This window comes from Taudactylus pleione, unplaced genomic scaffold (genome assembly GCF_031769625.1).
Source record: "Taudactylus pleione unplaced genomic scaffold, aTauple2 ptg001781l, whole genome shotgun sequence".
Taxonomy (NCBI): Eukaryota; Metazoa; Chordata; class Amphibia; order Anura; family Myobatrachidae; genus Taudactylus; species Taudactylus pleione.
The window spans coordinates 1,527,939-1,552,665 of NW_028286178.1; the positions used below are offsets into that span (position 1 = coordinate 1,527,939).

Here is a 24,727-nt window from a genome sequence, read left to right on the forward strand (position 1 = left end):
GTGGGCTAGCTTGCTGGGGAGGATATTGTTAGTCACATATGCTCATAGTTATGTGGTCTAGCTTGCTGGGGAGGATATTGTTAGTCACACATGCTCATAGTTATGTGGGCTAGCTTGCTGGGGAGGATATTGTTAGTCACATATGCTCATAGTTATGTGGTCTAGCTTGCTGGGGAGGATATTGTTAGTCACATATGCTCATAGTTATGTGTGATAGCTTGCTGGGGAGGATATTGTTAGTCACACATGCTCATAGTTATGTGGTCTAGCTTGCTGGGGAGGATATTGTTAGTCACACATGCTCATAGTTATGTGGGCTAGCTTGCTGGGGAGCATATTGTTAGTCACATATGCTCATAGTTATGTGGTCTAGCTTGCTGGGGAGGATATTGTTAGTCACACATGCTCATAGTTATGTGTGATAGCTTGCTGGGGAGGATATTGTTAGTCACACATGCTCATAGTTATGTGGTCTAGCTTGCTGGGGAGGATATTGTTAGTCACATATGCTCATAGTTATGTGAGCTAGCTTGCTGGGGAGGATATTGTTAGTCACACATGCTCATAGTTATGTGTGATAGCTTGCTGGGGAGGATATTGTTAGTCACACATGCTCATAGTTATGTGGTCTAGCTTGCTGGGGAGGATATTGTTAGTCACATATGCTCATAGTTATGTGGGCTAGCTTGCTGGGGAGGATATTGTTAGTCACATATGCTCATAGTTATGTGGGCTAGCTTGCTGGGGAGGATATTGTTAGTCACACATGCTCATAGTTATGGGTGATAGCTTGCTGGGGAGGATATTGTTAGTCACATATGCTCATAGTTATGTGTGATAGCTTGCTGGGGAGGATATTGTTAGTCACACATGCTCATAGTTATGTGTGATAGCTTGCTGGGGAGGATATTGTTAGTCACACATGCTCATAGTTATGTGTGATATCTTGCTGAGACCAGTAGCCGGTACTGTGACCTTGGTGCCTACAGAATAACCTGCATATTGTTATGTCATTAAGCTGAAGTCAGATAGAAAGCAGAAACAAGAGACTGATGATTCTAGGAATAATGAGACATCAATATAAAAGTAGCCGTTATATAAACAGTAAATGAATGGCGGCTGTATGGAGATAAAATACCATAAGTCACAATGCTATATATAATAGAAAATATGATGTGAATTAGAAATAACTCCATATATGTAGTTTGTTATTACAGCAGACTGATACAAGCTTGTGTAATTTTGGCCGTGCAGGTGAGAATGAGACCCCAAGGCTGAGAACAGCTAGAAGCCGGCACTATGGAGAAACGGGATACAGTCAGCATCCCACCTTACGGGATGCCGACGGTCTAACTACAGGCGCCGGATTCCAAACAGTAGTCAGGATCCCGGCTCCAGTATACCGTCCGCCAGCACACAGTGATATGATGTGAGGAGGAGAGCAGGAGTATAATAATGGCTGATGGCTCCTGATGTATGAGATACACCAGAGAGTGTGGGGAGGAGACTGGTCAGATCTCTGGGCTGGTAACACACAGTGATATGATGTGAGGGGGAGAGCAGGAGTATAATAGGGGCTGATGGCTCCTGATGTATGAGATACACCAGAGAGTGTGGGGAGGAGACTGGTCAGATCTCTGGGCTGGTAACACACAGTGATATGATGTGAGGGTGAGAGAAGGAGTATAATAGGAGCTGATGGCTCCTGACTCCCCCACTGGGCTGATACATTTCTCTCATTAGTCTGTACTGACAGAGGAGTGTGTAGGATAAGAGATTGCTGTAGTGACTGACCAAGGCAAATATGTGACTCTGTTTTGTACTTAGTGATCATTACTCACCTGTGCTGATATCTGTAGGGATTTCCTTCTCACACTGCTGATCCTTCATTACATACGTCTTTTCTTCTCTCTCTAAATCTTTTGCCTTATTATCAGTCTCATATGTCTCTTCTTCTCTGTCTATATCTTCTGCCTTATTAGCAGTCTCATATGTCTCTTCTTCTCTTTCTATATCATTTATTGTAATATTAGTCAGATCTTCACCCTAATTAAATCATAGAAAAAACAATCACATAATATCTGATGTCATTACATGAAATGTAACAGTATAATATCAGTGCCATAGACACACAGCTCCTCTGCACATCATATAGGGCCTGATTCTGGGGGAGGGGGTAAAGCAAAAACAAGTAACTTTGCACCAAGACAAACCATGCTGCATTACAGGGGGGCAAAAACATTTAATTTTTGCATGCAGGGTAAATACTGAACAGCTTTGTTACACAGTAATTTAGATTTCAGTTTGGATAAACCCCCCCCCCCCCTCAAAATCTAAATCCATCTTGTGGCAGGAGGGTCACGGAGCCACAGCTGAGTAGGATGGTTTTTAGGAGCAGAGTGGGTTGGGACATACTCACCGCCTGATTACCTGGGTGTAGGATGCTTTGCTGGTCTGGTGCAGGTCTTGCAGCTTGCTGAGATATCAGCAAGGTAACAGCACCTGTGAGCATGGCTTAAAGCTTTCCTGAGAACAAGTATCAGGGCTCCTGGTGCTGAAAAAGTCGGCCAGGCGATATCCTGGGTAGGAGTGTGGTTAGCATCATGGTGCCGGGACCAGGAGGGTCCACTGATCTTATGTATATCGGCTGTGACCGAAGGTATAAACCCACTGCTGTGATTGCTGTATTATACACCTGCTGCTCTGATTGCTGTATTATACACCAGAAAATGACAGCGTCTGAGGACACGGGGGCGTTCTTCAACACCTTTGAGAGAACTATGACACGCCTAGGATGGTTACGGAGGAATGGGTAAGTAGATTGGCGCCATACTTAAAAGAGCAGCTCAAAGAGTTTACACTGACCTACCTGAGCAGCAAGCAGCTTCATATACCCACCTAAAGGCAGCTATACTTGCTAGGATAAGGGTGATGGGACCTGGCAATGCTTAAAGTTTCCATGACTGGGAGTTTTCCCCTTCACAGGCTCCCCAAATACAGTTAGCAGAGTTGGCCAGATTGGGTAAAGCATGTTTAAAACCCAAGGCAAATGCGGTTTAGGGGGCGAATGAGGGGAGTAAGGGCATGTTCATCGCCATTGTCCAAAGCATTCTTAACCCGTGGAATGTGCCACAGGCCAAGTGGCCAGACCAACTATCAGCATGTGCATCAGGCTTTCCTCTCCTAAGGACTTGACTCTGTCCTGAGTGGCACTACAAATTGAAGGCCATGAGGTCTGGGCCCTTGTGGATACAGGGAGCAAACTATTTATGGTGTCCAGAGAATTAGTTACAAAAGAAGCGGACCAAGTATTAACCTCCTGTGAGGGTGCTGTGTTTACATGGGGCTACTGAAGAACATTCCTGAGTACAATTGTAACAGCAGTTTTTCAAAAATCACCATACCTCCTAATATAGGGATGGATTTTCCCTTGTTATGGGTCGGGCCAATAAAGATAAGCCAGAGATCGACAATCGAAAAATGACGCCCTTCGGACACAGTACCTGTGAATGTGCTCATGAAGTGGGAACTGAGGAGGAGACTCAGAAATATTCCGGAAGATAAGGAATTGGCTAACATATCGTCCTGTCCATTGTCCAAGGGCATAGTGAAACCAGTAATGGCCACAGAATGGCCAGGGGAACATTGTATGGACAATAACTGGTCGCCTATAGAAAAGGATGTCTTTACAGGTCTTTTCACAGGGTCAGCTAAATGATAGTAACTTGGTGAATGCTTTCCAAAATGTGGTTAAGATAAATGGCAGAATAGAGACAACACTAATGCCAGTGAGCACCACATATTTTGCATTGAAAGGTGACTTATTGTATCGGGTTGCCTATGTGCAAGGTACAAAGTTAGACCAGTTGTTGGTTCCCCTGGTACATGAACCGTTGGTACTTCAGATGGCTCACGCGGATTTGGGGAGGGCATTTGGGGGGGGCAGTAAAAACTCTTCAGTGAATACAATGTAGATTTTTTAGGCCTCGCATCTATGCAGCAGTAAAGTAATTTTTTGCAGTAATAGTCCCCTGGCCACAATTTAGAGCGCTCTTGGTACCCCTGCCGGTCATTGCAGTCCCGTTTGAATGGATTGGGATAGATCTAGTAGGTACGGTTAAGAAGTCAGCTCGAGGTCACCAATATATATTGGTGAAATTAGACTATGCTACTAGGTATCCCAAAGAAATACCAAATTGAAATATTAAATCTGATGAAAGACCTATGTTGGTTAGGGGTGGAAAGGATAATGAATTCGGTGTACCACCCACAGACTAATGGTTTGGTAGAGCAGTTCAACCACACTCTTAAACAAACGATTAAACGAGCTGTAAGTCAAGACAGTTGAGACTGGGATCCTGTTGCTGCCCTATTTGATGTTTGCAGTCCGGGAAGTGCCACAATCTTCTACAGCTTTAAGCCCATTTTTATGGGAGACAGCCCCAGGGAGTTCTAGACTTGTTAAAACAGGGATGGGAACAGCCAACAGCCCAGGACCCTAATGTTGTGCAGTTTGTGTCCCAGCTGTAAAACTGTTTAGGACTAATAAATCCCTTGGTAAAAGACCTTATGGACCAAGCCCAGCAGCGACAGAAACACAACTATGATACAACTGCAGTAGTTTGGTCCTTTAAATCTGGGGACAAGGTGTTAGTCCATGTTCCCATTGAAGAAAGTAAATTGTATGCCCTTTGGCAAGGACCATATGAGGTTATTGAAGCAGTAGGACAACTCAATTACAAGGTACACCAAGAAGGTAAGAGAAAGGTAGAACAGGTTTATCACGTTATCCTGTATACAACCCTGGTGAGAGAGTATCATCTGAGCCTCAGGTTTCACTATAAAACTCAAGAAACTGTGGTGTACCAATTAAAGAGACGTTACAACCAAAATCAACAAGCCATAGATATGGTAAAACGGAATCAAAATGCTTTCTCCCCCATTCTGGGTAGAACCCAAATTATAAAACATTATATTGTCACCCCACTGGGGTTTGTTGTGTATCAAGGACCTTATTGAATAACTGTCGCTAAACGGGGAGCCATAAATAGGAGGTAGAGGACATGATTCGACTGGGTGTAATAGAAGAGACGAGTAGTAAGTGGAACAATCCCATGGTGTTAGTGCCCAAACACTCGGGAGCTTTGAGATTCTGTAATCTCCTCCCCTCTCATCTATGGAGTGATGAAGCGATCGGATTACCAAAGTGATGATCCGCGACCAGCTGCTGGCTGTGCTGCTGGTAGCTGGCCCCTGCGGAGATGATCTAAGCAGGGGCCAGCTACAGATGTGTCCTCATACTGTATGAGTCATACATCAAGCCTCCTTGCGTGCTAAACAGCCCTTCTAGTCGAGCCATGCCGTGACCCGGTAGCGCCGAGCATCTTTTCGTGCGACTTTTTTGCACAGCTGTGTGAATTGTTAGCGCAAGCAGCTTCTGCTGATTACTATGATATGTGGCATGCCTATATTCTATGCGTCTGTGTCAGATGTTGGGGTGCAGAGAGCCAGGAATGGGAGGGGGCCCAAAGCATATTCTGGCACCTGGGCCCGCCACTGCTAAGGGCATTTAGCTAATCCCATTAGCAGAAACGCCAGAGGGATTGTTTCAATACTGAATATTACCATTTAGTTTACATGGTGCCCCTGCGACATTACAAAGATCAATGAATAAACTGCTGAGGACTCATCAAGAGAAGTCAGCTGCATACTTAGATCATATTGTGAGTTGAAGTCAAGACTGCGAGTCACACCTCTCAAAGGTGGAGGCCGTTCTTGACTCCCTCCGGGCGCATGGGTTTACTGTCAACCCTGAGAAATACACCATCAGTATGTCAGAGGGGAGGAAAAGGAAAGGTGGATCACAAATGCAGAGTAACGTCTGGGAAGGCGAACGGGCAAGCTCGCCTGGAAGTCGGTCAGCTTCACCTAAGTTAAGGTTAAGTTACAGTTAAGAAATAGATCTCACAAAGAGGGTATGTGGAAGGAGAGTCCCAGAGCCACAGCTGAGGCCTTTCAGGTGCAAAGTGAGTTGGGACATACTCACCACCTCGTTACCTGGGTGTAGGATGTTATGCAGCTTGCTCAGATCATCAGTCAGGTAATGATCAGCACCTGAGAGCTTAACTTAAAGATTTCCTGAGAAACAAGGATCAAGGATCCTGATGCTGAACAAGTCGGCCAGGCAATAGGCTTGATAGGTTTAATGCCAACCCTGAGAAATGCACCATCAGAATGTAGTTAGCCATGGACAAGTAAAGCCCTGAATGAATAAAGTGGAGGCCGTATCCTCATGGCTAAACCAGAAAGGAAAACACAACTTAGGACCTCTATCTTCTTAGTGGGCTACTATCTGGATTTTGTGACCAAAGCAGCGCCAATAACCAAATGTTTCAAGAAAAAGAATCCAGATAGCATAGTCTGGACTAGTTATGCGGAGGCAGCTTGGAAAAATGTAACCACTTAACTGGCTAAAATTTTTCCCTAAAATGTCACCAAAATTGTAAATTTTTTTATGATCACATCATGTAATTAAATAGCTATTTAAACCTGATTTAAAATATATATATTTTTTTAACAAAAATGCAAAATCAAGTTTAAATAGCTATTAATTACATGATGAATGTGATGATAATAAAAAATCAACAATTATTATAGTTTAAAAAAAACCCACTGTATTAACTTTAATATATTTACAACAGCGGAGCCATGGCAGTGCGGAGGGAATAAATATATATATATATATATATATATATATACACATATATACAGTCAGGTCCATAAATATTGGGACATTGACAGAATTTTCATATTTTGTCCTCTATTCACCACCACAATGGCTTTGAAATGAAACAAACAAGATGTGATTTAACTGCAGACTTTCAGATTTAATTTGAGGGTAATTACATCCAAATCAGGTGAACGGTGTAGGAATTACAATGGTTTCTATATGTGCCTCCCACATTTTAATGGCCCAAAAGTAATGGGACAAACTAAACAATCCTAAATCTAACTTTCACTTTTTAATACTTTGTTGCAAATCCTTTGCAGGCAATTACAGCCTGAAGTCTGGAACGCATAGACATCACCAGACGCTGGGTTTCATCCCTGGTGATGCTCTGCCAGGCCTCTACTGCAAATGTCTTCAGTTCCTGCTTGTTCTTGGGGGCATTTTCCCTTCAGTTTTGTCTTCATCAAGTGAAATGCATGCTCAATCGGATTCAGGTCAGGGGATTGACTTGGCCATTGCATAACATTCCACTTTTTAGCCTTAAAAAACTCTTTGGTTGCTTTTGCAGTATGCTTCGGGTCATTGTCCATCTGCACTGTGAAGCGCTGTCCAATGATTTCTGAAGCATATGACTGAATATGAGCATATAATATTGCCCGAAACACTTCAGAATTCATTCTGCTGCTTTTGTCAGCAGTCACATCATCAATAAATACAAGGGAACCAGTTTCATTGGCAGCCATACATGCCCACGCCATGACACTACCACCACCATGCTTCACTGATGAGGTGGTATGTTTTGGATCATGAGCAGTTCATTTCCTTCTCTTCTCTTCCCATCACTCTGGTACAAGGTGATCTTTGTCTCATCTGTCCATAGGATGTTGTTCCAGAACTGTAATGGCTTTTTTAGATGTTGTTTGGCAAACTCTAATCTGGTCTTCCTGTTTTTGTGGCTCACCAATGGTTTGCATCTTGTGGTGAACCCTCTATATTCACTCTTGTGAAGTCTTCTCTTGATTGTTGACTTTGACACATATACATCTACCTCCTGGAGAGTGTTCTTGATTTGGCCAACTGTTGTGAAGGGGTTTTTCTTCACCAGGGAAATAATTCTTTTGTCATCCACCACAGTTGTTTTCCGTGGTCTTCCGGGTCTTTTGGTGTTGCTGAGCTCTCCGGACCCCATTTCCTGGACCAGAGTGCTGAGGGGCCGATTCAGACCCACTCGCTAAGCCGCGATCGCACGGTAGCTGGCGATTTTTGTGTTCTGCGCATGTGTATGGTTCGCAGTGCGTGTGCCAGTCATTGCGATCGGGAAACGATCGCCCTTAACACACAGACAGTCCGCTAGTTTGAGTGACAGAAAGTGCCGTTTGTGGGTGGTAACAGGGGAAGGTGCTTGTGAACGGGGGAGGTGTGCTGCGAATGCAGGCATGTATGACCGTCAAAACGGCATTTACAGGGCGTACATAATTAAATGGGAGCATCATTGTACACGTCACCTGGCTCTTTTTTTGACTGAGGCACTTGCAGTGCTTGCGGTAGGGTAGGGTCTACTACAAGCACTGCGTTTGCCTTCGATGGTTCTCGATGGTTTAATACACGTCCTGGAGATGACGTGTGTTACGTAGGGAAAGGGGGCGGCATTAGACCAGCTTGCGATCACACAGCCGCCGCATGCTAAGACAAAGAGGGTGTCCTTAAGCCAGGCCGTGTGATCACAAAATTTGTACACCCGGCCCCCTTTGGCTGCATGCGATCGCGGCTTAGCGAGCGGATCTGAGTCGGGCCCGAGTTTTGTGTTTTTATATATATATATATATATATATATATACACACGCAGAATTATGGTATAACATAACTTTGACAATTATTTTTCTTCGAGGTCCATAGGAATTACCTTGGGATATGAAGTTGGATCGCATCCAATGCACCAAACAGCAAAGCTTTGGAGCTCCCAGCATGCACTGGTCCTCCTCCCTACATACCCCGCCCCCAGCCATAGGCATTCATTTGTAAACAAGCCACGGCATGAGACGGAGAGTGGGGAAGGAAGAAAAATACACAAGAAACACTCAACATTCAAAGAGGGAATCTGTGAAAAAAAGGCTAAAGAACAGATCCCAACTGAGGAAAGGTGCGTCAGGGTGGGCGCCCTGTGGACCCTATAGACCTTGAAGAAAAAGAATTATCAAAGGTATGTTATACCATAATTCTGTATTTCTTATTCGGGTTCCATAGGGTCCACAGGAATTACCTTGGGGACGTCGTAAAGCAGTTCCCTGAATGGTGCGGATGCTCCTGCGCAGAGAGGAGAGTCCGCTGCCCAAAGGAAGCACCCTGGGAGGCAAACGTATCAAAAACATAAAACTGGATAAACGTATTAACGGAAGACCAAGTGGCTGCCTTGCAAAGCTGTTCAGCCGAGGCACCATGTCTTACCACCCACGATGATCCAACAGACCGAGTGGAGACCAGCCTGTGTATAGACTTGAGAAATAGTCATACGAAGCCAGCGAGCTAACGTTTGTTTGTTTGCTGGCCAACCTCGTTTGTGAAATCCATATAACACAAAGAGAGAGTCCGATTTCCTGATGGAACTGGTCCAATCCACGTAAATACGAAGGGCTCGAACCACATTCAGGGAAGCTTCACCTGCAGACAGTTCTAAGGACTGAAAGGCTGGGACTACAATGTCCTCATTTATATGAAAACGGGAAACAACCTGTGGGAGGTAGCCCGCCTTGGTATGGCAGACTGCTCTATTTTGATGAGAAATCTAATATGGAGAGCGACATGACAGAGCTGCCAAGTCAGAATCTCTGCGAGCTGACGAGGAGAAAAAGTGTTTTCCCTGTCAGCCATCTCAAGTCCACCTTATCCAAGGGTTCAAAAGGATGCTACTGCAGCGCCCTGAGAACCAAAGACAAATCCCACAGTGCCACCGGTGGGAGAAATGAAGGTTGCACCCGAAGAGCCCCCTGAAATAATGTTCTAACATCCGGCAGAGGGGCAATCTTGCACTGGAACCAAACAGTCAAAGCAGAAACTTGGACTCTCAAGGTAGCCAGGTAAAGACCTAAGTCTGATCCAATCTGAAGAAAAGCAAATACTCTTGATGACTTGAAAAACTCATATTTTCTGTGGGAACACTAAAGAAAAATTGAATGCCAAATTCTGTGATAAATGCGAGCAGAAGCAGGCTTCCTTGCTCTCAGCATCGTCTGAATCACAGAAGCCGAAAAACCCCTGGCTTTCAATACGGAAGACTCAAGAGCCATGCCGCCAAAGCCAGCCGAGGTAAATCCTGGTAAAGGCAGGGACCCTTGCATTAGCAGATCCTGACATACAGGCAGTGGAAGTGGACGGTCTATGGATAGTCATGTCAGATCGGAGAACCAATGCCTCCTGGGCCAGGAGGTCCCTCTGCATCCGCGGCTATTATACGCCCGCTGCTGTGAATGCTGTATTGTTGTGAATGCTGTATTATACACCCGCTGCTGTGAATGCTGTATTATACACCCGCTGCTGTGAATGCTGTATTATACACCCGCTGCTGTGAATGCTGTATTATACACCCGCTGCTGTGAATGCTGTATTGCTGTGAATGCTGTATTATACACCCGCTGCTGTGAATGCTGTATTATACACCTGCTGCTGTGAATGCTGCATTGTTGTGAATGCTGTATTATACACCCGCTGCTGTGAATGCTGTATTATACACCCGCTACTGTGATGGCTGTATTATACACCCGCTACTGTGATGGCTGTATTTTACACCCGCTGCTGTGATGGCTGTATTACACACCCGCTGCTGTGATGGCTGTATTACACACCTGCTGCTGTGAATGCTGTATTGTTGTGAATGCTGTATTATACACCCGCTGCTGTGAATGCTGTATTGTTGTGAATGCTGTATTATACACCCGCTGCTGTGAATGCTGTATTATACACCCGCTGCTGTGATGGCTGTATTATACACCCGCTGCTGTGAATGCTGTATTCTTGTGAATGCTGTATTATACACCCGCTGCTGTGAATACTGTATTATACACCCGCTGCTGTGATGGCTGTATTATACACCCGCTGCTGTGAATGCTGTATTGTTGTGAATGCTGTATTAAACACCCGCTGCTGTGAATGCTGTATTATACACCCGCTACTGTGATGGCTGTATTATACACCCGCTGCTGTAATGGCTGTATTATACACCCGCTGCTGTGATGGCTGTATTATACACCCGCTGCTGTGATGGCTGTATTATACACCCGCTGCTGTGATGGCTGTATTATACACCCGCTGCTGTGAATGCTGTATTCTTGTGAATGCTGTATTATACACCCGCTGCTGTGAATACTGTATTATGCACCCGCTGCTGTGATGGCTGTATTATACACCCGCTGCTGTGATGGCTGTATTATACACCCGCTGCTGTGATGGCTGTATTATACACCCACTGCTGTGATGGTTGTATTATACACCCAGTGCTGTGAAGAATGCTGTATTGCTGTGAATGCTGTATTATACATCCGCTGCTGTGAATGCTGTATTATACACCCGCTGCTGTGACGGCTGTATTATACACCCGCTGCTGTGATTGCTGTATTATACACCCGCTGCTGTGAATGCTGTATTCTTGTGAATGCTGTATTATACACCCGCTGCTGTGATGGCTGTATTATACACCCGCTGCTGTGATGGCTGTATTATACACCCGCTGCTGTGATGGCTGTATTATACACCCGCTGCTGTGAATGCTGTATTATACACCTGCTGCTGTGATGGCTGTATTATACACCCATACTGTGACTGCCGTATTATACACCCATCTGCTGTGATTGCTGTATTATACACCCGCTGCTGTGAATGCTGTATTATACACCCGCTGCTGTGAATGCTGTATTATACACCCGCTGCTGTGAATGCTGTATTATACACCCGCTGCTGTGATGGCTGTATTATACACCCGCTGCTGTGAATGCTATATTGTTGTGAATGCTGTATTACACACCCGCTGCTGTGAATGCTGTATTACACACCCGCTGCTGTGAATGCTGTATTACACACCCGCTGCTGTGAATGCTGTATTACACACCCGCTGCTGTGACGGCTGTATTGCACACCCGCTGCTGTGACGGCTGTATTGCACACCCGCTGCTGTGACGGCTGTATTGCACACCCGCTGCTGTGAGTGCTGTATTGCACACCCGCTGCTGTGAGTGCTGTATTGCACACCCGCTGCTGTGAATGCTGTATTACACACCCGCTCCTGTGATGGCTGTATTACACACCCGCTGCTGTGAATGCTGTATTACACACCCGCTGCTGTGAATGCTGTATTACACACCCGCTGCTGTGAATGCTGTATTATACACCCGCTGCTGTGACGGCTGTATTGCACACCCGCTGCTGTGACGGCTGTATTGCACACCCGCTGCTGTGAGTGCTGTATTGCACACCCGCTGCTGTGAGTGCTGTATTATACACCCGCTGCTGTGACGGCTGTATTATACACCCGCTGCTGTGACGGCTGTATTATACACCCGCTGCTGTGACGGCTGTATTATACACCCGCTGCTGTGAATGCTGTATTATACACCCGCTGCTGTGATAGCTGTATTATACTCCCGTTGCTCTGAATGCTGTATTATACACCCGCTGCTGTGAATGCTGTATTATACACCCGCTGCTCTGAATGCTGTATTATACTCCCGCTGCTCTGAATGCTGTATTATACACCCGCTGCTGTGAATGCTGTATTATACACCCGCTGCTGTGAATGCTGTATTATACTCCCGCTGCTCTGAATGCTGTATTATACACCCGCTGCTATGACTGCTGTATTATACTCCCGCTGCTCTGAATGCTGTATTATACACCCGCTGCTGTGAATGCTGTATTATACTCCCGCTGCTGTGAATGCTGTATTATACACCCGCTGCTGTGACGGCTGTATTATACACCCGCTGCTGTGACGGCTGTATTATACACCCGCTGCTGTGACGGCTGTATTATACTCCCGTTGCTCTGAATGCTGTATTATACACCCGCTGCTGTGAATGCTGTATTATACACCCGCTACTCTGAATGCTGTATTATACTCCCGCTGCTCTGAATGCTGTATTATACACCCGCTGCTGTGAATGCTGTATTATATACCCGCTGCAGTGACTGCTGTATTATACTCCCGCTGCTCTGAATGCTGTATTATACACCCGCTGCTGTGAATGCTGTATTATACACCCGCTGCTGTGAATGCTGTATTATACACCCGCTGCTGTGAATGCTGTATTATACTCCCGCTGCTCTGAATGCTGTATTATACACCCGCTGCTATGACTGCTGTATTATACTCCCGCTGCTCTGAATGCTGTATTATACACCCGCTGCTGTGAATGCTGTATTATACTCCCGCTGCTGTGAATGCTGTATTATACACCCGCTGCTGTGACGGCTGTATTATACACCCGCTGCTGTGACGGCTGTATTATACACCCGCTGCTGTGACGGCTGTATTATACACCCGCTGCTGTGATGGCTGTATTATACTCCCGTTGCTCTGAATGCTGTATTATACACCCGCTGCTGTGAATGCTGTATTATACACCCGCTACTCTGAATGCTGTATTATACTCCCGCTGCTCTGAATGCTGTATTATACACCCGCTGCTGTGAATGCTGTATTATATACCCGCTGCAGTGACTGCTGTATTATACTCCCGCTGCTCTGAATGCTGTATTATACACCCGCTGCTGTGAATGCTGTATTATACACCCGCTGCTGTGAATGCTGTATTATACACCCGCTGCTGTGAATGCTGTATTATACTCCCAATGTCCCATTCCCAGCAATCACCTCTCCAGTCATCACCCAGACACATCCCCTGATGTTACTGTATAATGTCCCATTCCCAGCAGTCACCTCTCCTGTCAGCAGCTGAATGATCTTGTTGGTGAGTTCCAGGATCTTCTGGTCATTGTGTCTCTCATGTATCAGTGAGTGAGGTGGAGGCACCGTGATTTGGCTCTGGGTCGTGCTGAGTCCTCCTGACCCATGGGTCTGGCTGCTGAGTGTCTCACACTCACCAGATGTCTTCTTCACTACTGTGTACTCCTATGTATTGGGGGAGACAGCAAACATCACTACATACACTCCCAGATGACATCACCTCCCCAGTAATATTACTGAACAATTACTATAGCTGTAACTAATGTCACTGTGACACTCCCACATCCCCCTCACCTCCCCAGTCATGTCCCTGTATTATTACTATAGATATAAGTGATGTCACTGTGACACTCCCAGATCCCCTCACCTCCCCAGTCATGTCCCTGTATTATTACTATAGATAGAAGTGATGTCACTGTGACACTCCCAGATCCCCTCACCTCCCCAGTCATGTCCCTCTATTATTACTATAGATATAAGTGATGTCACTGTGACACTCCCAGATCCCCCTCACCTCCCCAGTCATGTCCCTGTATTATTACTATAGATATAAGTGATGTCACTGTGACACTCCCAGATCCCCTCACCTCCCCAGTCATGTCCCTCTATTATTACTATAGATATAAGTGATGTCACTGTGACACTCCCAGATCCCCCTCACCTCCCCAGTCATGTCCCTGTATTATTACTATAGATATAAGTGATATCACTGTGACACTCCCAGATCCCCTCACCTCCCCAGTCATGTCCCTGTATTATTAGTATAGATATAAGTGATGTCACTGTGACACTCCCAGATCCTCTCACCTCCCCAGTCATGTCCCTGTATTATTACTATAGATATAAGTGATGTCACTGTGACACTCCCAGATCCCCTCACCTCCCCAGTCATGTCCCTGTATTATTACTATAGATATAAGTGATGTCACTGTGACACTCCCAGACCCTCTCACCTCCCCAGTCATGTCCCTGTATTATTACTACAGATATAAGTGATATCATTGTGACCCTTCCCCCCCAGAACCTCTCACCTCCCCAGTCAGCACGTAGATTATCTCTAGGGTGAAGTGTAAAATCTTCTGGCTTTTGTGACTCTGGTCCTTGTCCATCTTCGGTGAAACTGTGATTTCACCACAGCTCAATCGTCTAAGAATGAATATAATAATTACACAGTCACTGCCCAGCATTACACCTCATACATACAGTTCTGGGCACACCTTATACATCCTCATGTCCAGCACATATACCCCCCATACCCACAGTCACTGCCCAGCATTACACCTCATACATACAGTTCTGGGCACACCTTATACATTCTCATGTCCAGCACATATACCCCCATACCCACAATCACTGCCCAGCATTACACCTCATACATACAGTTCTGGGCACACCTTATACATCCTCATGTCCAGCACATATACCCCCATACCCACAATCACTGCCCAGCATTACACCTCATACATACAGTTCTGGGCAAACCTTATACATTCTCATGTCCAGCACATATACCCCCATACCCACAGTCACTGCCCAGCATTACACCTCATACATACAGTCCTGTGCACACCTTATACATCCTCATGTCCAGCACATATACCCCCATACCCACAATCACTGTCCAGTATTACACCTTATACATACAGACCTGGGCACACCTTATACATCCTCATATCCAGCACATATATCCCCCAGTACACAGCCACTACCCAGTATTACACCTTATACATACAATTCTGGGCACATCTTATACATCCTCATTTCCAGCTCATATACCCCCATACACAGTCACTGCCCAGCATTACACCTTATACATACAGTCCTGGGCACACCTTATACATCCTCATATCCAGCACATATACCCCCTCATACACACAGTCACTGCCCAGTATTACACCTTATACATACAGTCCTGTGCACAACTTATAAATTGTCATGTCCAGCACATATACCCCCTATACCCACAGTCACCGCCCAGCATTACACCTCTTACATACAGTCCTGGGCACACCTTATACATCCTCATGTCCAGCACATATACCCCCATACCCACAGTCACTGCCCAGCATTACACCCCATACATACAGTCCTGGGCACACCTTATACAGCCTCATGTCCAGCACACATACCCCCCATAGCCACTATCCAGCATTACACCTCAGACATACAGTTCTGGGCACACCTTACACATTCTCATGTCCAGCACATATACCCCGCATACCCACAGTCACAGCCCAGCATTACACCTCATACATACACTCCTGGGCACACATTATGCACCCTCATGTCCAGCACATATACCCCCTATACCCACAGTCACTGCCCAGCATTACACCTCATACATACAGTCCTGGGCACACATTATACACCCTCATGTCCAGCACATATACCCCCATACCCACAGTCACTACCCAGCATTACACCTCATACACAGTCCTGGGCACACATTATACAGCCTCATGTCCAGCACATATACCCCCCATACACACAGTCACTGCACCCCTTATACATCCTCATGTCCAGCACATATACCCCCCCCCCTACCCACAGTCACTACCCAGAATTACAGCTCATACATAGAGTCCTGGGCACACCTTATACATCCTCATGTCCAGCACATATACCCCCCATACCCACTACCCAGCATTATACCTTATACATACAGTTCTGGGCACACCTTATACATCCTCATGTCCAGCACATATACCCCCTCTACCCACAGTCACTGCCCAGCATTACACCTCATACATAGAGTCCTGGGCACACCTTATACATCCTCATGTCCAGCACATAAACCCCCCATACCCACTACCGAGCATTACACCTCATACTTACAGTTCTGGGCACACCTTATACATCCTCATGTCCAGCACATATACCCCCTCGTACACAGTCACTGCCCAGCAATACACCTCATACATAGAGGCCTGGGCACATCTTATACATCCTCATGTCCAACACAAATACCCCCATACCCACAGTCACTGCCCAGCATTACACTTTATGCATACAGTTCTGGGCACACCTTATACATCCTGATGTCCAGCACATATACCCCCCGTACACAGTCACTGCCCAGCAATACACCTCATACTTACAGTCCTGGGCACACATTATACAGGCTCATGTCCAGTACATGTACCCCCCATACACACAGTCACTGCCCAGTATTACACCTTATACATACAGTCCTGGGCACATTTTATACATCCTCATGTCCAGCACATATACCCCCTATACCCACAGTCACTGCCCAGTATTATACCTCATACATACAGCCCTGGGCACACCTTATACAGCCTCATGTCCAGCACATATACCCCCCATAACCACAGTTACTGCCCAGCATTACATCTCATGCATACAGTCCTGGGCGCACCTTACACTTCCTCATATCCAGCACATATACCCCCATATCCACAGTCACTGCCCCGGCATTATACCTCATACATACAGTCCTGGGCACATCTTATACAGCCTCATGCCGGAGTAGTAAAAAGAGAGAGAAGGACGACTTGAACACTCAAGAATCACACTCGCAGAGAAGGAGACGGGAAACCGGTGACCAGTAACATAGCCCATATGAAGCCAGGTGCATCAGGGTAGGTGCCCGGTGGACACTATGGGCTTTGAAGAAAGAGAGTTAACAAAAGGTAAGTTCTTACCATATCTCTCATTTTCTTCTTCAGGGTCCATAGGCTCCACAGGGAGACCTTGGGGATGTACCAAAGCAGCCCTTTTAAGGATGGGGACACTCCTGTGCTCGGAGGAAAATCCGGCACCCAAAGGAAGCATCCTGAGAAGCAAAGGTATCAAATGCATAGAACCTTAGAAAGGGCTAAATTGAAGACCACGTGGCCGCCTTACAAAGCTGAACAACCGAGGTGCCACTGCGAGCTGCCCACGAGGGGTCCACAGACCGAGTAGAATGAGCAGTCACAGAAGGTGGAACCGGAAGGCCTGCCTGCGTGTGAGCCTCTGAGATAGTCATACAAAGCCATCTGGCCAATGTTTGTTTATTGGTCGACCAACCTTTCTGGTGAAATCCATAAAGCACAAACAAGGAGTCTTATTTCCTAAGGGAACTGATACGGTCCACATACATCCTGAGAGCACGGACCACATCCAATGAGGCCTCACCTGCCGAGAGGTCAGGTGACTGAAAGGCCGGTACAATAATCTCCTGGTTAATATGGAAATTAGAAACCACCTTAGGAAGAAACTCAGGGCGAGTCCAAAGCACAGCCCGGTCCAGGTGAAATATCAGAAAAGGAGGATGACAGGTGAGCGCTCCATATTCTGACACCCTTCTGGCAGATGCAATAGCCAGGAGAAAAAGTCTTAGCTGTTAACCACTTAAGTTCCACTGAATCCGGGGGTTCAAATGGAGGACCCTGGAGGGCCCGAAGTACTACTGCTAAATCCCAAGGAGCCACTGGGGGAACAAAGGGAGGTTGAATCCAGAGGACACCCTGGAGGAAGGTGAGGACATCCGGTAGCGGAGCAATTCCTCGTTGGAACCAAACAGAAAGTGCAGAGACATGTACTTTCAGGTCCAATCCAGCTTGAAGGAATGCCAATATCCTGGCTATACCAAAAACACCTGAGGATCGTAATCCCGAGAGCGACACCGCTGGAAATATGTATGCCACACTCTGTCGAAGATCCTGGCAGAGGCAGGTTTACGTGCTTTAAGCATCATGGTGATGACAGAGCTAGAGAATCCTTTGGACCTTAGGAGGGATGTCTCAAGAGCCACGCCGTCAAAGACAGAAGATCCAGGTCCGGGTAAAGGCAAGGACCCTGAGATAACAGGTCTGGACGTTGAGGTAGCAGGAATGGAGTGTTGATGGAAAGACTCCGAAGATCTCAGTACCAATGACGTCTGGGCCAAGCTGGTGCCACCAGCAGGACCATGCCTCCGTGCTGCTTGAACTTCCGAAGAACCCGAGGAAGCAGGGATACTAGAGGAAATAGGTACGCAAACTGGAAGGTCCATTTCACTGACAGAGCATCCACTAAGCTTGCTTCGGCATCTCTTGTTCTGGACCTGTACACCGGTAACGTGTGATTGTGTCGGGATGCCATGAGGTCCACCTCTGGGAGCCCCCATTTGTCCAGTAGGAGTTGAAACACCTCTTGGTGAAGAGACCACACCTCTGGATGCACGTTATGGCGGCTGAGGAAGTCTGTTCACAATTGAGAACTCCCGGGATGAACACTGCCGAAATTGCTGGGAAGTGATACTCTGCCAATGTCAGAATGCGGGACACTTCTGCCATTGCTGCCCAACTTCAAGTGCCTCCTTGATGGTTGATGTAAGCCACCATGATGGCGTTGTCAGACCTGCACAGGCTTTCCTTGAAAAAGGTGTTGAACCATCTTGAGGGCCTTGTACACTGCCTGGAGTTCCAATATGTTGATTGGAAGTATTGTCTCGACTGCAGTCCATTGACCCTGAAAGGTGTGAGGACCGGTCACTGCGCCCCATCCCCAAAGACTGGCGTCCATTATCAGGAGAACCCAGTCCGGGATCCAAAAGGGGCGACCCTTGGTGAGATGAGCTGTTTGCAGCCACCAAGATAGAGACAGACACATCTCCGGAGAAAGTACCAGCTTCTGAGTCCTGATCCGGTGGGGTAATCTGTTTCACTTGGATAATATCAGCCCCTGCAGGGGCCTTGAATGGAACTGAGGATATTCCACCATGTCGAATGTGAACACCATGGACCACAGTACCTGCATCGCCGAGTGTACCGAAACCCGGTGACTACGGAGGCAACTGCGCACTCGCAGATCTTTTCTGGAGTTAGAAAGATACTCTGCTTATGAGAATCCAGGAAGGCTCCCAAATGAACCATCCTCTGTGAGGGAATTAGGGAGGACTTTTTCCATTTGATCAACCACCCGTATGCCCGAAGACGTCAGGTGCAGGTGTTGTAGTACCCAACAAGAGGAAAGGGCAGCGCCCGAAACTGGAAATGACGGTGCAGAATAGCAAATCACAGAGAACGTTGGTGAGAAGGCGCTATGGGTACATGTAGGTATGCATCCTGAATATCAAGAGAAACCATGTAATCCCCGGGTTCCATAGCCAGTATGATGAATCGTAGTTTCCATCCTGAACCTGGGCACTCTGAAGAACTTGTTCAGAGATTTAAGGTTGAGGATAGGCCCATGAGACCCATTCGGCTTTTGAACCAGAGTAGAATAACAAGAGATATGGTAAGAACTTACCTTTGTTATCTCTGTTTCTACGAAGTTCATAGGGTCCACAGGGTTGACCTTGGGGTATAGCTGGATCTGGATCCACGGGCACCACGCAGTTAAAGCTTTAGCTGCTCCCAGGATGCTCTTGGGTCCATCCTCTTCTATACCCCGCCCCTGAGCCACAGGCACCTCAGTTGGTAAGCAGCCCAGGCCGGAGAAGGAGACTAAACAGAGAGAAGGAAGACTGGAACACACAAGAAAACCATACTCACAGAAATGGGAGACGGAAAACCGGTGACCAGCAACACAGCCCATTTGAAGCCAGGTGCGTCAGGACGGGTGCCCTGTGGACCCTATGGACTTCGTAGAAACAGAGATAACAAAGGTAAGTTCTTACCATATCTCTTGTTTTCTACTTCAGGGTCCATAGGGGGTCCACAGGGTTGACCTTGGGGATGTCCCAAAGCAGCTCAACTAAGTGCGGGGACGCTCCTGTGCAGAAAGGAGAGTCCTGCGCCCAAAGGATGCATCCTGAGAGGCAAATGTGTCAAACGCATAAAACCTCAAAAACGTCTGAATGGAAGACCAAGTGGCTGCCTTGCACAGCTGAACCGCGGAGGCCCCACGTCTAGCAGCCCAAGAAAGACCCACAGACCGAGTGGAATGAGCCTTAACAGAGGCTGGAACAGGTAAACCTTCCTGTACATAAGCCTCACGAATCACAGAACAAAGCCAACGGGCAACAGTTTGTTTGTTGGCAGGCCAACCCCTCTTATGAAAACCAAAGAGGACAAACAAAGAATCGGACCTTCTTACAGAAGCAGTCCGATCCACATAAACTCTGAGAGCACGGACAACGTCCAATGAAGCCTCACCAGCTGTAAGATCAGGTGACTGAAAAGCAGGCACCACAAGTTCCTGATTGATGTGGAACTTACGAGACTACTTTAAGCAAAAACTCAGGACGCGTGCGAAGCACCGCTCTGTCCTGGTGAAAAATTAAGAAGGGGGGACTACAAGAAAGCACCCCCAACTCAGATACCCTCCTGGCTAAAGTAATTGCCAGGAGAAACAGTCTTAAGTGTTAGCCACTTGAGGTCAACCGACTCAAGAGGCTCAAAAGGAGGTCCCTGCAGGACCCGAAGAACCACCGCCAAGTCCCACGGAGCCACTGGAGGCATAAAGGGAGGCTGTATTCGAAGAACACCTTGGAAAAAGGTGTGAACATCAGGCAGTGTAGCGATCCTACGTTGGAACCACACAGCCAGAGCCGACACATGAACCTTCAGGGAGGCCAGACGTAAGCCTAGGTCAAGACCTGACTGAAGAAATGCCAAAATCCTAGAAACCCTGAACACCTGAGGATCAAAGTTTCTGGACTCCCACTACTGAAAGTAAGTGTGCCACACCCTGTGGTAAATCCGAGCTGAGGCAGGTTTACGCGCATAGTACTGATGACAGAGCTTGAAAACCCCCGAGACCTTAAGACGGCTGTCTCAAGAGCCACGCCGTCAAAGACAGTCGACCCAGATCCGGGTAAAGGCAGGGCCCCTGAGACAGCAGGTCCCGACGCTGAAGAAGGTACGGAACGTCGATGGACAAGCTCTTGAGATCGGAGTACCAAGGACGTCTGGGCCATGCTGGAGCCACCAGCAGAAACGTGCCTCCGTCATGTTTGATTTTTCTTAGCACCCGAGGCAGCAGGGAGATCGGAGGAAACAGGTACGCTAGGTGAAATGTCCATTTCACCGACAGCGCGTCCACCAGACTTGCGCCTGCGTCCCTTGTCCTTGAGCCAAAAACGGGCAACTTGTAGTTGTGACGGGAAGCCATCAGGTCCAACTCCGGCAGTCCCCATTTGTCCACGAGAAGTTGAAACACCTCCGGGTGAAGCAACCATTCCCCTGGGTGCACGTCGTGACGGCTGAGGAAGTCCGCCTCCCAGTTGAGGACTCCCGGGATGAAGACTGCCGAGATTGCAGGAAGGTGGCTCTCCGCCCAAGCCAGGATGCGAGATACCTCCAACATCGCCGTTCGACTGCGAGTTCCTCCCTGGTGATTGATGTACGCCACCGTGGTGGCGTTGTCGGATTGCACCTGTACCGCCCTTCCATGAAGAGTGGTGCCTGACGACAGCAGAGTCCTGTACACGGCCCGCAGCTCCAGAACGTTTATGGGAAGAACTGCTTCCTCCGCAGACCAACGGCCCTGAAGAGACAACGAGCCGGTCACTGCCCCCCAACCCCGGAGACTGGCAATTGTCGTGAGCAAAACCCAGTCCGGGATCCAAAAGGGGCGACCCTCGATGAGATGAGCTGGCTGAAGCCACCAAGCTAGAGACCGGCGCACTTCCGGGGACAAGACCAGCATCTGGGATTGCATATCAATGTGTGCTGGGAGCTGTGTTATTCCCCCTCATATATCACTGTACAGTCCTCTCGCCTATATAATAATAATACCACATATCAGTGTGTGCTGGGAGCTGTGTTATTCCCCCTCATATATCACTGTACAGTCCCCTCTCCCCTATATAATAATAATACCACATATCAGTGTGTGCTGGGAGCTGTGTTATTCCCCCTCATATCACTGTACGGTCCCCTCTCCCCTATATAATAATAATACCACATATCAGTGTGTGCTGGGAGCTGTGTTATTCCCCCTCATATATCACTGTACTGTCCCCTCCCCCCTATATAATAATACCACATATCAGTGTGTGCTGGGAGCTGTGTTATTTCCCCTCATATATCACTGTACAGTCCCCTCTCCCCTATATAATAATAATACCACATATCAGTGTGTGCTGGGAGCTGTGTTATTCCCCCTCATATATCACTGTACAGTCCCCTCTCCCTATATAATAATACCACATATCTATCAGTGTGTGCTGGGAGCTGTTATTCCCCCCCCCCCTATTATTACACTATACAGTCCCATGCCCCCTATATAATAATACCACATATCAGTGTGTGCTGGGAGCTGTGTTATTCCCCCTCATATATCACTGTACAGTCCCCTCCCCCTATATAATAATAATACCACATATCAGTGTGTGCTGGAAGCTGTAATATTCCCCCTCTTATATCACTGTACAGGACCCTCTCCCCTATATAATAATAATACCACATATCAGTATGTGCTGGGAGTTGTGTTATTCCCCCTCATATATCACTGTACTGTCCCCTCTCCCCTATATAATAATAATACCACATATCAGTGTGTGCTGGAAGCTGTAATATTCCCCCTCATACATCACTGTACAGGACCCTCCCCCTATATAATAATAATACCACATATCAGTGTGTGCTGGAAGCTGTAATATTCCCCCTCATATATCACTGTACAGGACCCTCTCCCCTATATAATAATAATACCACATATCAGTGTATGCTGGGAGCTGTGTTATTCCCCCTCATATATCACTGTACTGTCCCCTCTCCCCTATATAATAATAATACCACATATCAGTGTGTGCTGGGAGCTGTGTTATTCCCCCTCATATATCACTGTACGGTCCCCTCTCCCCTATATAATAATAATATCACATATCAGTGTGTGCTGGGAGCTGTGTTATTCCCCCTCATATATAACTGTACAGTCCCCTCTCCCTATATAATAATAATACCACATATCAGTGTGTGCTGGGAGCTGTGTTATTCCCCCTCATATCACTGTACGGTCCCCTCTCCCCTATATAATAATAATACCACATATCAGTGTGTGCTGGGAGCTGTGTTATTCCCCCTCATATATCACTGTACGGTCCCCTCCCCCCTATATAATAATACCACATATCAGTGTGTGCTGGGAGCTGTGTTATTTCCCCTCATATATCACTGTACAGTCCCCTCTCCCCTATATAATAATAATACCACATATCAGTGTGTGCTGGGAGCTGTGTTATTCCCCCTCATATATCACTGTACAGTCCCCTCTCCCTATATAATAATACCACATATCTATCAGTGTGTGCTGGGAGCTGTTATTCCCCCCCCCCTATTATTACACTATACAGTCCCATGCCCCCTATATAATAATACCACATATCAGTGTGTGCTGGGAGCTGTGTTATTCCCCCTCATATATCACTGTACAGTCCCCTCCCCCTATATAATAATAATACCACATATCAGTGTGTGCTGGAAGCTGTAATATTCCCCCTCATATATCACTGTACAGGACCCTCTCCCCTATATAATAATAATACCACATATCAGTATGTGCTGGGAGTTGTGTTACTCCCCCTCATATATCACTGTACAGTCCCCTCCCCCTATATAATAATAATACCACATATCAGTGTGTGCTGGAAGCTGTAATATTCCCCCTCATATATCACTGTACAGGACCCTCTCCCCTATATAATAATAATACCACATATCAGTGTATGCTGGGAGCTGTGTTATTCCCCCTCATATATCACTGTACTGTCCCCTATCCCCTATATAATAATAATACCACATATCAGTGTGTGCTGGGAGCTGTGTTATTCCCCCTCATATATCACTGTACGGTCCTCTACCCTATATAATAATACCACATATCAGTGTGTGCTGGGAGCTGTGTTATTCCCCTCATATATCACTGTACGGTCCCCTCTCCCCTATATAATAATAATATCACATATCAGTGTGTGCTGGGAGCTGTGTTATTCCCCCTCATATATAACTGTACAGTCCCCTCCCTCCTATATAATAATAATATAATATATACAGGACACGTTACCTGGCTCTGGCTGTCAGGAATGTCTATGACAAAATGGCAGCTAAAGCCCCTGTGGCCCCGCCCCCCTGCTCTGTGACTGGGAGACTATAAGAATATGGCCGCCGGTC

At 46.8% G+C, this 24,727-nt stretch overlaps 1 protein-coding gene across 1 annotated transcript in view; it reads right to left on the bottom strand.

Annotated features, from left to right (window-relative positions):
• The window catches only part of LOC148436387 (uncharacterized), a 29,109-nt gene extending 4,479 nt beyond the window's left edge, over positions 1-24,630 (bottom strand). Inside the window, exons 1-4 of the mRNA XM_088464976.1 lie at positions 24,621-24,630; positions 14,714-14,828; positions 13,656-13,847; positions 1,842-2,046 (exon numbers count right to left, since the gene is read on the bottom strand). Of these exons, the coding sequence (XP_088321102.1) occupies positions 1,842-2,046; positions 13,656-13,847; positions 14,714-14,791 (475 nt within the window). The 5' untranslated portion in view covers positions 14,792-14,828; positions 24,621-24,630. The remainder of the gene's footprint in view (positions 1-1,841; positions 2,047-13,655; positions 13,848-14,713; positions 14,829-24,620) is intronic.
• Positions 24,631-24,727: the final 97 nt, after the last annotated feature.